At 40.7% G+C, this 16,544-nt stretch overlaps 1 protein-coding gene across 5 annotated transcripts in view; it reads right to left on the bottom strand.

The window, feature by feature from the left end:
• Nucleotides 1–16,544, bottom strand: part of mcamb (melanoma cell adhesion molecule b) — a 57,101-nt gene that overhangs the window by 20,463 nt on the left and 20,094 nt on the right. For all 5 annotated transcript variants that reach the window (XM_022200960.2, XM_022200958.2, XM_022200957.2 and 2 more), the window contains exons 2-3: nucleotides 1,189–1,313; nucleotides 877–1,099 (exon numbers count right to left, since the gene is read on the bottom strand). In XM_022200960.2, coding sequence (XP_022056652.2) covers nucleotides 877–1,099; nucleotides 1,189–1,313 — 348 coding nt within the window. The remainder of the gene's footprint in view (nucleotides 1–876; nucleotides 1,100–1,188; nucleotides 1,314–16,544) is intronic.

Raw genomic sequence — 16,544 nt, forward strand, 5'->3', positions numbered from 1 at the left:
TTGCATTGATATAAAATTTAATGTATCAGAAACTGATGACGTAGTGCTGTATTTTATGTCTGTCTCTTTTTGTCAGCCGAAAATGCTTTGCCTTGGTTGGGGGGTACTTGAATGAAAAAATAGTACACAGGGGGTACGTCACTGAAAAAAGGTTGAGAATCAATGTGATGGAGGAGGAGTGTTTCAACTTCTTGATGCATAAAATTAGACTAAAGTGTAAAAACTGTGGCGATGTTTTTGAGAAAAGTGAAAAGTTGAATGTTTAAGAGTTGCATATGAAACAGAACAATGAAAAAGCTGCAAAGGAATGAAATCATCATTTGTACTAACCAGATTCTGTTAAAAAAAACACTCAGGATAACCATGTACCCATTAGTAAGTCAGCTGACACAGAAAGTCATATGACAAAAACATACAGACTTTTCAACCGACCTGGGCTGAACTGCAGGCTGTGTTTACACAAAGCCAATAGCAGACAAGCATGAATGTAAATTAAAAAGGTCAGCAGTGAAATATCTATGACATGCAGAGACGGCATTATAGCTGTGTCACACTGCACACAAGACATTTTTTAGTTCTCTCTACTTCCAGCCATGGTTGTGTTGTTTCCATAGAGGTGCAGGACTTTATAGTGCAGTGAAAAATGAGAGAAGCTTCCTGGAGTTTGGAGGGTTAGATGAAGTCAGCAAGAGAAAGTTGAGAAAGAAAGCTGCAGTGAAGTGCCCAGAGGAATAAATACAAAGATATAAAAATGGGTTGAAGTGAGCACATACCTTTCAAATGGCAACCATGTTTGCATAAATCAAGTGCCACTGTCTTTACCGTTATTGAAACATTTGGATTAGAAAAAACACCCTCTCTCAGGTGCAATCTTACCAAACACCAACAGCTTTGTGCGTCCCTCTGAACTCCCATCTGTGAGACTTGAAACAAGGCAGACAAATTCCACTTCGTCTTCCAGCTTCACATTTCTGATTGACAGCACGATGTCTCCGGCGCTGGTCACGCTGATCCGGTCTGTGTACGGTGTTCCTGGTTCCACATTGGTCATTAGAGAGTCCTGGTGGTAGATCCTATGGTTTTCACCCGAACGTGTCACCTAAAGGTCAGAGTTCAAACAAACATCACATGTGCAGAAACATCCCATCTATCCGTGTGTGTGTGAGTATAAGACTTGATGAAACTCACATAGGACCACTGTATGGTCATGCCCCCGATGCCGTCATCCGATGTAAACATGCAGGTGATGTGAGCCGTTTGTCCCAAGGAAACCTCCACTCTGTCCTCCATGCTCACCATTACCTTGGACCACGCTGAAAGAGAGAAATAGAACACAGGTGCTGCTGAAGGTGTCCAACGTGTTTTAGTTGTTTATCGCTATTAGCATCGTGACTGCACAGAGAAAAGTGGTGAATTTTCCTTCTGTTTTTTTTTTTAATTCTGAGAAGTTCTCACTTAAAAACTGTTATTTCAGCTGCATGAGAATTAGTCATTCCTTTCTGCAGTCAAAAATCATGTCAAAGTAAGTTTAATATTTGAACATTTCTCATTAGGCACAGAGATAGAATGGAACAGAACACAGATGCTCCTGTCCAAGGTCAGCTCCTGTCAAAATTTTCAGTCGATGAAAAGATAATTAAGAGTGCCAGTCAAACCTGAAATGATTGATAATGTGATGGACCTCATTCATTTGTGCTTCATGTTGTTAGATGAAGGTTACTGTCCTTTTGTTGCTCCACAGATTTGCTGTTGCTGTCTGACAAAATATTTTGTCTCTTCAGTGGATGTTGTAGTTCAGTACTTAAAATGCATCATTATCTAGTTCAACTAGATAATAACTATCAGGTTTTTTTTTCCATTGTCGAATTTTCTTTTATCATCACATCATTTTATCTGTCAAACTTTAAAACCTCATATTAATATCTTGGCTTTTTCAGAAAATTTTCTCCACTCCATTGCCATAACAACAGTTGAATGTACAGGTAACTGCAGCTTACAAGACATGGACAGGTGTGTATTTTACTAGCAGTAGTTGAAAATAAGAATCTTGACATTTACAGGCTAAAACGGAAGCTTTGATGCTACGCTTCCTTGTTCAAAGCAGACATTTCAACCTGTAAGGGCTCACTGGCTGGGCTTACACCTGATGGAAGTGTTAAAGAAATGTGTTTTACTTTTCTATTCATGTCTCTTTTACTTCTACTCCACTGTATCTCAGATGGAAATGTAGTACTTCTTGCCATTACTCTTTTTATGTGACAGCTTTAGTTAATTCACAAAATAAGATCTTTGCAGACAACACAGGTAAGGAAATAACATGAAATATTGTTTTTAATTAAACTACCCAACATTTTACACTGTAGAACTGAAAAATTTTGATAATTAGAGCAGCGTTTTCACTATTTTCAGAATTTTACAAACCAAAGGATTGTTTATTAATGGAGAAAAAAAATGAGATTTATCCATAATGAGAATAATAACTAAAGTTTAATACAAAATAGTTCAACAGTAAAATCCATATTTAATAGTGTAATAGTCAAAAGAGACATTTTCTGCAGAGTATTTTCACCTTTTATTAAGTACATTTTTGTGACTTAAGTCACACTGTTGATGCATGATTTACTCATAATAGTACTTTTATGGATGAAGACACTTCTGCCACCACTGAATAAACCAGTGAGCTAAAAAGCCCCATTATTAATTTTATTGTTTATATCTTGGCTTTTCCTATGATAACATGTCATCATATCTTCCATGAGAAAAGTCCAGACCAACGCTGGATTTTTGAGGCCAGCACACTGATGTGGATATTTAAGAGTTTAAACAAATGTGATAATGATATATCAGCCAATAAACCAAATGTTTACAGTTTTTTAACCATACCAATACACTGGCTGTTGTATCAGCTTGGCCAATCCAAACTACAAAGCTTCATTTCAATTAACCTGAAATGGACAAGATGGTGATACAACAGAACCTCGACGTTAACATCCACCACTGATGATTATCGTCTCGACAAGGAGCTGGATTATATTGAGGAAAGAGCACTTCTGCATCCACAAACTCAAAGGAGGCAAAGCAAGAGAAGAAAGCCATGGTGGGTCAAAGGGAAGAGAGAGATGCTATGACAGGAATGAGGAGCCCACCCATGTCCACATTAATGTGCTGCATTCCAACATGTCACCCTCTCACAGGAAGAAAGGCCCAATTTACAGGCAGCATAGTGGCTCCACTGTTCCTTCATGATGTGTCTCCGAGGAACGACTGGTTTTCCCCTTCTAGGCTCTTTTGACGTGACGCATCCTATCAGTCTATAGGAGGAACCCCAGTCACTCTTTACTCCGCAGTATTTCAGCAGATGTATGAGATGCCAGCCAGAGATGTAGCCTGGAGGCTGACAGGTTTGATTTAGGCTTTTCCTGAGAGTCTGTTCATTGCGTTGGAAGCGTTGCCCACAGCAAAAAGAGAAGTGATGGTGGGAAATGGCCAAGTTTATGTAAAGCGCTGCTCCAGAGAATGTAAATGCGGCTCGTCTGTGTCCTGCTCTGACCTTTTTTCAGATTCAGTTTAACTTCAGCAACCATTTCCATTTTTCTACTCTGATGAGGAATGAATTGTTTTTAAATAGGCTTGTGTTCAACGCGAGTAATAAATCCCAGACAACACACTATTAGGCCTCATATTCTTCATCATATATTAATGTATATTAGAAACAGTTTGTTTTTTGAGAGTGTAAAAGCTTTTTCCTGACCTTGTACACAAACAGATTGCAACTTGTAGCCTGAGTTTTCAGAGCTAGTTCAGTTATCAGCACATGAAATGAGAATAGAACGTTATTATGTGTTTATCCACTTAAAACGAAAGAGACATTTATTCATTTGTCAATAATAATAAAAAGACAGAAGTCAGTGGTTATTTCAGCCAACTTTTGGTACATCTGGCGGTATTGGTCTGATGCAACTCATCCATTTTTACCATCAGTATTTACTTATGTTTGTGACTTTCCTTTGTTCACCCTCTATTGGCAGCTCCAGTAAACCCAAGCCAGAGTTATTAAGCCTCTGAACCTGAAAACCCACCAACAAGCTTGGAAGGCATGTAACGTCTAGTAAAAATCACCAAAATTACATCATTTATCAGACCCAGAAACTGCAAGAAGCATTGAATTTTTAACTTTACATGAATTCTTGGACTAATTCCATGTGACTTCTGGTTCAGTCGGGAAAAGTGAACAAATCTAAACATCAGATCTTTAGCTTTTCAGTCATATTTTATTGAAATGGCTTTATTTTACATGCCTCATTTAAAAAATTTTCAGGAAAAAATAACATTTGACGGTACTAGAATCTGTATAAAAGAAAGAATTCTGCACTCTGAAGCTATCACTGACTCAGCTGTAACTGACAAGCCAATGACAAAAACTTATTTACTTTTTTTAATAAACTGAATTAAACGGCCAACTGAGTTTAACAGAGCAAGCATGACACGAGGATGGACACAAATTAAAACTAGACGAGCCCCCACTAGAGGGCAGAACCACGCCCATGCATGATACTCTATCAATTTTGATCATCCTACGTATATGCCTTCCTACTTGATCTGCTGACCTCTAACTCCATAACTGAGCAGGGGACCTTAGACTGATCTTCAGTGCCAAGTTTGATTATCCTGACTTCAGCACTTGCAGAGATATCTGAACGGACATACACACACACCCAACCAGATACCAAAGTGAATGCAGTAACCCTGCTGACGTACGTCAGGCGTGGTTAAATATAAGAAGCAAAATATCTCTACTACGTGGATTTTTCTCTCAGTATTGGTAACAACTGTGGACACTGTTTACATGTTGATGTAAGGTTTGTTTAATTTTGTAAAATACACGAGAATGATAAGAAGTTCCATTTTTGTTTTTGATTTCTCTTATGTGCGGCTGCACGGTGGCTCGGTGGTTCATGGATGGATGGATTTCTCTTATATGATTTATAACATTAGAACTGTGTCATTCTGCATAACTGACATGTTTCTGTTATCTCTGCTTCCAGCCATGGTTGTGTTGTTTCCATAAAGGCGCGGAACTTAGTTGGAAACATTATTCATAAGTTTCAGGTTTATATCATGCAGTATACACTGTACTGGTAATATAATTTGGAATAAGTAGCGTGGTACACAATAAGAAGCTCATGTCATAGATAACTCATAGTGTAACTACTAGATGCTCTGAACTGAAACACAGATAACGTCCACCGTAATATTTTATTGCTGAACACACAATAACACAAAAATACAACAACGTTCTGACCGGTCATTATCAATGACCAGCTGATGCCAGAACCGAGCAGGTGAACGTGTGTTTGTGGTTTGTTTTTAATGCTCACTGGAAACTGATTGTTCGTTCTAAAGAGTCAGATTAGATAAGTATATTCTTCTTTCTGCTCCCTTTCATTCAAAAGTTTGGAAACTTTTGTCTTTATGTTGTACTGAACTGCCTTTTTCTTTTGTAAGTGAATGAATGGGTAGCAGAGAAAGTCTCACTTTCTTTAAGCTCTGTCGGTCCATCTCTGGAAAGATATTTGCAAAGATCTCAACCCAAATCACAATCACAAGATAAGCATAAAATGTCAGTCTACACAACGCAACATGTCACTACACTGGATGAGGAGGTAAAAGACAAAACAACAGGTACTAATCACATCCTTGTAGCTAAAGGATCAATAGTTCTCTACATGTGCTCCTGTCATAGTTGGTTAGCCGCTGGTTGTGGCTCATTTCAGATTATTTTTTTCTTCTTTGTTGAAATATTTTTTTCTACTTAGATAACAAAAAAAAAAGAATCCTGCAAAGCTGAATTTTTTTGAGAAATGACTCTAAGTATCCAACTCTCGCTAAAAACTAAGAAAAATTATAATTTTTTTTGAAGTTCAAATTATTTCACATTGTGTATTTCTTGAAAGGGAGAACTGTTCAACTGATGCTCCAAATGGAGAAGATGGATGTGTTTTAAACTGGGTTTGGACTCTAAACACACTTCTTGCAGGATAAAGTGCCAGATGTGTGTGTGGTCCCGTAGTTTCAGTGAATTACAGTAACGGCAGACCTGCCTGCTGCTGAGCTGATTATCCAGACACATCCCTGCTCCACTCCCACTTTTTCACCCTGTTATCATGCACACAGATAACACACAGTTTCAGAACCGATTTCCTCTGAAACTAAACCTCTCACTACTGCAACAAACATGCCTCCCCCTTCTCTTGCTCGAGTCTCTTCTCTCAACCTCCCTCCTTGAATTTCTCCCCCCTTTATCCTCTCCCACCTGCCTCTCCCTCTGCTGTGTGTTGCTGTTTACTACTGGCTAATGGAGCTGGATGGATGCTTTCCTGTTAAAGAAATCCAATTAGTTTCTCCAACATAGACATTTCCTGGCCATTAGCGATGGAAGGGCAACGCTGACTCACCCGCAACACCCCTTCCCTCCCCCACCTGAGGACTCACCTACAGTAAGTGGGACTCAGTGGGGCATGAAGGCGAGCAATTCAGATTCTACTGTGTAGCCCAGACTGAATGTACAAGCTCCTTCCCCTCCATCCTGTCAGCTGACAGCTGGAGTGTCTTTCCTCACAGGAATCTTAATCATATCCCATTTGACCGGTATTCATCTCGGCGGTGCATCCGTCAGAGGAGCTGGCACTGCAAGGCCTCACATCGATCCTCTCTGATGATGAGAGAGCAGATACTCGAGTCCATGTACACTGGATAATAGCCTCAAATCAGAATGACAGACAAAAAGCTGAGCATCCCATCTGAAAGCAGCATGCTGGGAATGCCGGTCCTCTCCAGTTTCAGGAGCTTCCCTCCAAAAACGGTATTCCTTCCCCTGAGGAGTCCGACTTTGAATGTGACGCTATTAAATGCAGAAATTAAACTAATGGATGTTTTCATTATCCACTTATCTGCTGATTATTTGTTCAAATAATCAAAAAAACTAGACAGAAAATGTCCATTTCAGTGTATTTGTTTCATCCTTGCTATCAGAGTCATGCCCGAAGCTCTCAGACACATTAGATGCTTGGAGTCCGTCCATCTGTCAGTATCTTCAGAGAGGCGTTTGATCAGTCTTAAGTTCATGTTTCAGCATGACAACAACAGCCACAGACAAACAGCCAGATTCATAAAGAATTATGTTCAGCCACAAAAACATGAAGGAGTCGTGCAACAGTTGGCATGCGACACAGCTCCAGTTTCACAAAGATAGACTTTGATTGTTATTTAGATCCAATTAAGCGTCAAATATCTAAATTTGTCTGTTGCACGAAGTTGTTTAGCTCTTAACTGCATGAATTTCAGCAGCTGTAACTAAATCCTCATTCCGGCATGTTAAAAACAAATTGATGACATTTGGGGCCCCGGCAAGATTCAGAAAAACTCATTAATTCTTTTACTACTTGTAGAGTGGAGCACTGTGATAAACTCCTCACAGGACTTCTTAAAAAGACCTTCAGACATTTACAACTTATTGAAAATGCTGCTGCTGGAATACTGACCAACACCAAGAAGAGAGAAAAAGTTACTCTGATTCTTAGTTTCCTGCACAGGCTTCCTGTTAAACATAGAAATGAATTTTCAACGGCTATAAGTCTCCTATAATTTGCCCCAAATGTAGCCAAAACTGTTCTTTACTCCGCTACTTTCACCGATTCATTGAATTTAGTTTTTCTTACTATTGTACACTTTATCTCTTAGATGCTCTCATCCTTCTCATCTCTTGTTTTTTTTTAGTTGTTTTAGTCAATCAGTTTTAATTATTCTATAAATCTGTGTGCAGTTTACCAAACTTCTCTGTAGTGTTTATGATTATTTTAGGAATTCAACTTTGGTCACCCATTGCATTTTACTTTATTTTTGACATTTGCCTGTAAGGAGCTTTGAATAACCGCTAAGCATGACAAAGTGCAACATAAATAAACTTGCTTGCTTCTTTCTTGACTCCACTAGTAAATGTATTCAAGAGTTACACAGACATTTTCTGGGAAATTTGTGCAAAAAAAAAGTTTTTGAATGAAGAAACCAAGTGACCCTGGAGTCTTGAGCTGCAACGATAAATCATTTAGGCGTCAACTATTAGATTAATCACAATCTACTTTGATAACTGATTAAAAAGTCTGAGTAATTTTTAAAGAGCATAAATTCTTCAATTCCTAAACTTAAATATTATCTAGGTTTTTTACTCCTCTAGAACAGTAAATTGACTCTCTCTGAAATGTGAATAATTTGAGAAAACATTTTCTTAGGCTTTGGGAAACACTGATAGCCATTTGTCACCCTTTTCTGACATTTTACGGCTATTGGCAACTAATTGATTAATCAAGAAAACAGGCGGCAGGCTGGAGTTTTTGGACTGTCACGCTGTAAAAATGCTTTTATTTGTTTAAAGAGTGCAGAAAACTTCAATTAGAATTAAGGCCCAACTTAACACCAAGAGTAGAATCATTTAATAAAACTATCACTAAAACAGAAAAGCCTCACAAGAACAGGACGGCTGCTGCAGAAAAAAATGATAAAAAGGGATATTTTGCTTTGATTTGTGAAGCTAACTGACTCTGGGTCACACACATGCACTTATACATCTAAATAAGTGTGTCAGCGCTGATAATGGATCTTCAAAGAGCTCTCTAGGCTCGTAAAGGGACGCTGCAGTCGGAGCCGCAGGTGATTCCTCAACAGAAATCCTTGTCTAGGCTCAGCCGTCCCTCCGAACAGCCCACAGAGAGGGAGGATTGTATTCAAGCACAAAATTAGGCACATTTAGAGATAAGATCAAATAAAGCCCACAACACGGCCCTCATACAGGCCGACAGGATAAGATGGGATAAGATAATCTGAAGGGGAAGTCGTATCAAAGACATTGTATGTCCTGACAGAAAGCTTTGATTTCATTGTGGACACAACAATCAGTTTCTGTCTGTGGGGAGGAATGATAACACAGTTTCCTGCTAGACTGGGAGTGTCTGTGGAGGCTTATCCACCCTATAAACCTGATTTTCTTCTATAACTCTCACTATGAGAGCATGCACCTCTAATAAACACAGTAAACTATTTCCAGGTGATGGCCTTAATTCAGGATACGGTATTTTTAAACACCTGTGACAGGGTATTTTAAAGGCTGCAGGCTGACAGGTACAGTAGACAGATGAGATGTGGCATGTGGTCGTTCAAAGGATGGAATCTGCTCTGAGTTTCTCACCAAGATGGATTCACTGACAGGCTGCTGTCAGACTCCCACTGTTTGCTGTGGCAGCAGGCCCAGACCACAGATGGTTAACGGTGGAGGGATTAGATGACGCACACCTTTAATACGTTAACTGGTGTTAACACTGAATAACTGTTCTGTGCTCCTTTGAAGTTCAGAACTTGGTGCCAGAAATGATGAGTGGAAATCAAGAGCAGGGGTGTCAAAGTCATTTTAGTTCAGGGGCCACATACAGGCTAATTTGAGCTCTCGTGGGCCGGACCGCTACATTCATAACATAAGTAGCCATTAACAACAATAACTCTGAACTTTTCCCTTTGTTTTAGGATAAAAAAAATCCAAGCACAATCTGAAAATGTTTGCATTTACTGAAATATCTTTTTAGAAAACATGAACAACCTGAAATTTCTTAAGAAAAATAAATACAATTTCAACAATATTATGCCTCAGTTTGTCATTTACACGTTTACAGACTCGTGTTTCAATAATTATTTGATTTAAAATGCTCGAAGAACCATGTATTTTGAAAAATTAATACAGAACAATTTTAATATGTTCTTTACTGAATCAGGTGGGTCAACAAAGAATCTATAAAGAGCTGACTTCGGCTAAAGTCCCTTGGAGAATCATTTATGCTACATAACGAAACCACTTCTTATGTTTTGGGGGGTTTTTTAGGCATCCTTGGGGGATCTTTAATGAATGTTTTCAGAGATAGGTCTTCAAAGACATTCTTGCTGAAAGGTTCTTTCTGGAACTAAAAGTGTTTTTTCTATGTCATAACTGTGTAGAACCCTTTTTGGTTTGAGTGTAGATGTAACATCGTATATGTGATAAATAGTTCCACTTGCTGCAGTTTGGTTTCATTTATTGTTGTTGGCTCAATAGCGCCATCTCTGGAGCTGTAGTGTGTAACTGACACTGATGGTATATTGTCGGTTCCTGAGAGGCGTGCACGAGGTAGGTCAGAGAACACAGCGCGGGATCATAAATGGTTACTTTCTTGTTCTTTTGGTTATTTTATGAGTATTTGCACACTATGATCTGTCCGGATGTTGACTGGAGTGTGTTGACATATATGTAATGTTTTTATTTGTTTAAATATGTAATTAGGGAGCTTGAGACATTCCGTGAGCCAGCTATCTTGCGAGCATTAGCCCTTTTCAGTGCGCTGTGCACCAGACGCCCGAGTCCACTGACCAGAGGTTTTCTTATTTTACCAGGTACATACTCGGTTTTATTAACTTGTATTGTATAATTGTGTAAATTTACTGTCAGTTCCTGAGAGGCGTGCAGAAGTGTGCTGGGCATGGGACGCCTGAGCCCGCTGACCAGAGGTTTTCTTATTTTACCAGAACAAATGGCACAGAGAAGACGTCTCAGCCTTCTGACTTCCTTATATAAAAACTTACACAACGCAGAGTCGAGGGTTTTGAACCGATCAGTGGCAGTGTGACTGTGCCTGGCTGCATAGAGTCGGTCAAAACCAGCAACTGGCCTAAAAGTCAGTATTACGCAATTCTGATAAACATTGCATAAGGCCAAACAAGATTGTCCTGCCTCCTAAAAATGACATCAATATGCTCTTCGCACATACATACTGTAACACTGGCTGTACATCCTGCTTGAGATTAGGTTTCACCAACAAAATGGTCAAGCTTAAAGGAAATATCATGCTTTTAGTTTAAATGTAATTAAGTCTTCTCATCCGGCATTTCCTTCATGTTGTTGTGTGCGTCTGAAGCAAACACTGTATGGAAAATTAAACATACGGTCAGTGATTTTTTTTCTTTCCTGCTGTCTACAACTGCACTCTTACTTAAATTTCAGGTCAATCTGGCCCCAAGCTGTCAAAACACCTTTCACACGGATGGACAGATGGACACAAATCCTGCTGCTACTGAGGCAAGAACGGTAAGAAAGCACTTTTCGGTAAAAAAGACAAAAATCCGATCAAAGTGGCAACAACTGAACGGATGATCGCTGAGGTCAAGGCCAAGCAGACACACAAAACCTCACATTTTTCAGTCTGGACACACACACACACACACACACACACGCTGACACACTGAACTGTGTCTAACTGCTGGCCTGGACTTGACACTTGCCAGCAGCACTAAACACATTATTCCATGGCTTGCAACAAGCACATGACACACGTCCTACTCTGCTGCGTCTCATTCACTGCTTTCCAAGAGATTATTTTAGTGAATCAGTTCTGCTCTCTCTAAATCAGACACGGGCAAATTTTTCCATTTATCTAAACGAGAGAGTATGCCGTTTTGTTTGCGTTACAGAGTGTCCTTATATAATCGGTTTCCTCCATCACGAGGTTAGATTCTAAGGTCCTATATTAATATTTACATAGCAAGGATTCCCCTGCTTAGTCTGTGATTCCTGTTAAATTTACTCCTGGCGCAGGCTCCAGAGGAAAGACTCCACTCCGTTGAACAAAGACATGAAAGGAGAACTGTGAATGTTCTACTGAAGGGGAGGACAGATATGAGGACAGCTGAGTCTTCCTGTCTGTGTGTCTCTGTGAGTCCAGTTTTAGCTGTAGCTCTGTCAGGTGACAACACTGCTGGCAGACAGTGAGAACATAATGAGGACTAAAAAACAGACAGCACACGGGACTGTAACTATAATGATATTAAAAAATAACGAGGCCTGCGTTTCATTTAATTATGATTCACATCTGCTCGCTTGCCTGGCAGTCTGCGCTGAAACCCAGAATACATGTCATGTATTTCTGGGAAAAAATATTCAGCTTTAAACACGCTGGTGGACTGAAGTGACAGCTCAGGGACAAGTCTCCAGCCCTGTCACATCTAAGAATAACAATGGCCTATCAGGCTTGTTTGCTTACATGATACAGCAGATTCGCAGTGCACTGACCCGACTGGCACCAGAAATAGCAGCTCTGCTTCAGAGCATGGTGAGATGTGAGAAGAGCGGGAGCATGGGAAAACAGCGCCTCTGTCAAGCTGCCCTTTGTATGCATGTAAATAGGTCCAAGGAGAGTGAATAGAGGGTAGAGTTAACATGAGAAAACTGATAAAAGAGGCTGGAAAAAGAAAAGAGAGGTAGGGCGTGAGGGGAGAAATCAAACCGGCAGCCAGAAGTTGTTTGGTTCTCTCAGAGCTGCCGTGGCCTCTGACATTTATCGCACACTAATCCCTAAATGACACACTTACAGTATTTTGCAGAGAAAAGAAAATACAGTCAAGCTGGAGACACAAACTGTGAGACTAGATGCAGAAAGGGCTTTCAAAATGCCAAAACGTCCCTATCTCTCCCCTTTTGTTTGCTTCTGGCAAGTTGTGGGATGTAAAGTTTTTTTCTAGTCATGTCACCTTCTTCTTTAAGGCTGCATTCACTCCACTAACGGCAGCTCAGTGCCAAACACTTAGACAACTGGTATTAACCCTCTGAACACCAAAACACCATTCAAGTTCAATTTAAGCAAATACGAATCAGGAAAAATGGGTAGCATGAGGATCTAAGTGACTTTCACAAGCACCAAATTGGGATTGTTTGACAACTAGATCAGAGCATTTCCAGATGTTCCCAGTGTGCAGCGGTTAGTAGCTACCAAAACTGCTTCAAGGAAGGACAACCGGTGAACCGCCAACAAGGTCATGGGGACAAGGCTCAGAGAAGTGGACTGATGATGTGGTCTGATCCCACAGAGGAGCTACTGTAGCACAAGCTGCTAAAAACCTTAGCGCTGACAATGATAAACAGACCGAATCGCAGTGAATTTGCATAACATCAGGCTGGTCAGAGGACCCGTGCTGACCACTGTCCAAAGCTGAAGCAATAAACCATTGATAAATGGAAAAAGGTGATCTGGTCTGACGAATCTGTCACATAATGTAAATGACTGGATGTGCGCATTGATTACCTGGAGGAGAGATGACAGCAGGATGCCCAATGGGAAGAAGGTAAACTTGTGAAGCCAGTGTGATTCTCTGGCACTTACACTACCAGTCAAAAGTCTGGACACATTTTCTCATTCAATGGTTTTTGATGCAATTACTTTATACTAGGGATGTGCGCGACTAGTCGTTTAATCGTTTAACCGCCTACTCATTTATTAAACGTTTAGTATTTTACTAGTCGGTTAAACGCTGCATTAAGCATCATGCACCTTGTTCTTCGTACCTCTGCATCAGCTTCTTTGTTAACAGGCTGAGCAGCCAGGGAGAGAATTGCTCCTCCTCCCCTCCCCTCACACGCACACGTAGCAGGGGGCGGTCGACCTCTGGATGACACGCTCATTTCATTTCAGCAGCATATGCTTGTCTCAAAGATTAAGCCGTGCAAGTCTAAGTACACACGGCCGGTACAGTGAAACTGCGAATGGCTCATTAAATCAGTTATGGTTCCTTTGATCGCTCTCTCAACGATACCCAACAGGCTTATCAAAATGTCTGATCCACTTGTGAAACTCTTCCTCATCTGTCATGCAAACCCAGCCATCATCATCGTCATTTATGACTTGGCCGTGAACGCCACTGCAGCCTCCATCGTTATTATCCGTGCATTTTCTTAACCTGGCAATAGCCAGATTAATAATTGTGTAGTACTTGATAGTACTCCACAATATCAATCTGGGACCGCTCCATGTAAATCCGTTCGGAGGAAAGAGGCACGGATTGGACAATGCAACAGTATGTCCCGCCTCTGACAGGTTTGTTTTTAGCCAATCGCGGGATCTTCACAACAAGCGGAGCCAATTGGTAGATTAAACTCTTACCAAAACCCGTAGGTAAAAAAGCACAAACATCTTTACCATCCAGAAATGCGCAAAGCACCTCTCGTTGTTCTTCCTTCAAAGAAGCGATAGGAGATTCAGCTAAAACTGACTTAATAGCAGCATCTACACGATCGTTGTCCTCCGTTGCCATGTTTGTTTTGATATACTGGCGCTTGGTGTCGTCTTCACACCCGGATATCCCGCCCCACACACGAATACTGCTGCGTGATTGGCCCGAACCAACTTGGTTCTGTACGAACAGTGAATGTGGGAGCGGAGCAAGATGGTTTCTTGAGAGATTTGTGAACTCACAAATATCGCGAGAAATCAACTTGCTGGCAAGGTTAGCATTTTCTCCCGTGTCTGCTGCTATTTCCGCGTTGTTTTTTTTTTTTCCAACACCCGCTATCCCCCCTCATCATTAGCGGTGTTTTGACCACTCCAGCTACACCCACCACGTCCCCTCTTGCCACCCCGGACCCGGTGAAGCAAAGCATCGGCTCCAGTATGGTGCTGCTCGTGGACTGTCATGGCGCACCGACCCGTTGCCGTTATGCACAGACGCAGCGGCACTTTCTGTCTCAGTGGACGACTGAACATCATCAGAGGGTGAATATTCCTCTTCAGAATATGAGTAAGCCATTACTTGACAAAGTACTTTGTCAGCGTTGACCAGACCTCTCGGGATGGTGAGTTTTCTCACTCTAAAATGTGCCGTCTTGCGTTCTGATACGCTCCGACGGGGAGTCTCGTCTCCTCAGTTTTCAAACTCTGTAAACTCCAAAACTCCAAAACGACTAGTCGCAAATTTGCGACTAGTCGGTTCGGAAATTAGTCGAAATTCCCATCCCTATTTTATACATTGTAGATTAATACTGAAGACATCAAAACTATAAAATAATACATGTGGAATTATGTTGTAAACTAAGAAGTGTGAATCTCCAGTATTAAAATAAATAAAAAAAGCATTGAATGAGAAGGTGTGTCCAAACCTTTGACTGGTAGTGTAAGTGTTACCTTGACACGTACCGCGTGTCTAAACCTTGCTGCAGATCACACATACTCCTTCATGGCAACAGTGTTCCCTTGATGGGAGTGGACTCTTTAAGCAGGGAAATGCTCACTGCTAAACTGTCCAAAGAGTCCAGAGTGGTGACTCCTCAAATCTTAATCTGATCAAGAATCTGTTAGATGTGCTGGAAAAAACAATCCTTGGAGAGCACACCTTACAACTTCCAGGTAACATCCTGGTGCCTGACACCACAAAACACCTTCAGAGACAATGCTTTGATGGATTTTGGTGGCACTTATACAATATTAGCCACTGATTTTAATGTTAAAGCTTAAAGTGCAGGTAATTATAATTAATTTAAAGGCACTTACAGGAAATTTAAGAGCAATATAAGGGATTGGTTGACAAAAACGTGCCCAAATTTGGTCTTGAAATGCAACTTTAATTGTCTTTGACTTCATAGTTCCTGATATAATCTTTACAGACATATTTTAGGGATGGACAGAGGCAGACCGGCTGTAGTTCCCTCTTCACGCAGAACAGCAGCCCCACTTAGTTTGGGTCAACTCCACTCATTTAAATGGTTCAGAAGAATGTTAAGAGAAACGCTTGAAAACACAGACACTAAAGGCGTTGTCACACGTTCATCAATCACGTTAGTCCTGTAACGCACCCCGAGGCATTTTAACACACACACACCACGACAAACCAAAAAGACTCAGTGACTCATGAATCCCCCACACAACTCCTGGAACAGGAGACAACATTTCTCCTCAGCAGCAGAGTTTATAACGCCATAAATAAGCCACCAACTAAAAGAATGATTTTCCACAGTCAAGATGATTAAATAAACATGATGTGCAGCCATTATTTTCCAGCGCGAAGACTTTTCACATCCAGCTAACATTCATGTAAGCTGTGATTCTGCAGAGGATTCATGTTTTCTTTGATCCACAGTGCATGAAGCTGCTCGTTAGTGATCTTTCTAATAAACCCCCCGGATGCCCCCCAGCTCTTTGACCCGAGTGTTTCTTTAGTCTGTCCTCATAAATATGCATGCTTCTTTTTATCCTTGTTCGCTTGCATTATCTGTTACAAGTTAGCACGGCTTTCATTGATTAATGAGGACTCCAGTGACCTAGTTCAGGCTACAATCAGGAGGAGACAGTTGTGAAACTCGTCTTGCTGCTGCGACCTTTGGCTGCCTGGATGGATCCATTCCTGCTACATTGGCTGCACACAGTAACTCTCCTGAAGATTTGAGGACGGGCCAACAGCACCAAGCAGAAATACCATCTAGAAACTGGACTGCAGAGGACTTGCAGCAGTTGTAGGCGTGAATGAAGCACAAAATAGTAAACCGGTCGTAACTGATGAGTATCAAACTATACTTAATGTACCAATAGGCAACAGTAAACAAATATGAGCAAATCCAAATGTCAGACGAGTAGTTTGTGCTGAAATGAGTCGTCGGTTAACTCATCAAACAAAATTAAACACTGGGTCCACTTACTCAGTTTTTAAAA

The sequence above is a fragment of the Acanthochromis polyacanthus genome, chromosome 13, assembly GCF_021347895.1.
Source record: "Acanthochromis polyacanthus isolate Apoly-LR-REF ecotype Palm Island chromosome 13, KAUST_Apoly_ChrSc, whole genome shotgun sequence".
NCBI classification, from domain to species: domain Eukaryota; kingdom Metazoa; phylum Chordata; class Actinopteri; family Pomacentridae; genus Acanthochromis; species Acanthochromis polyacanthus.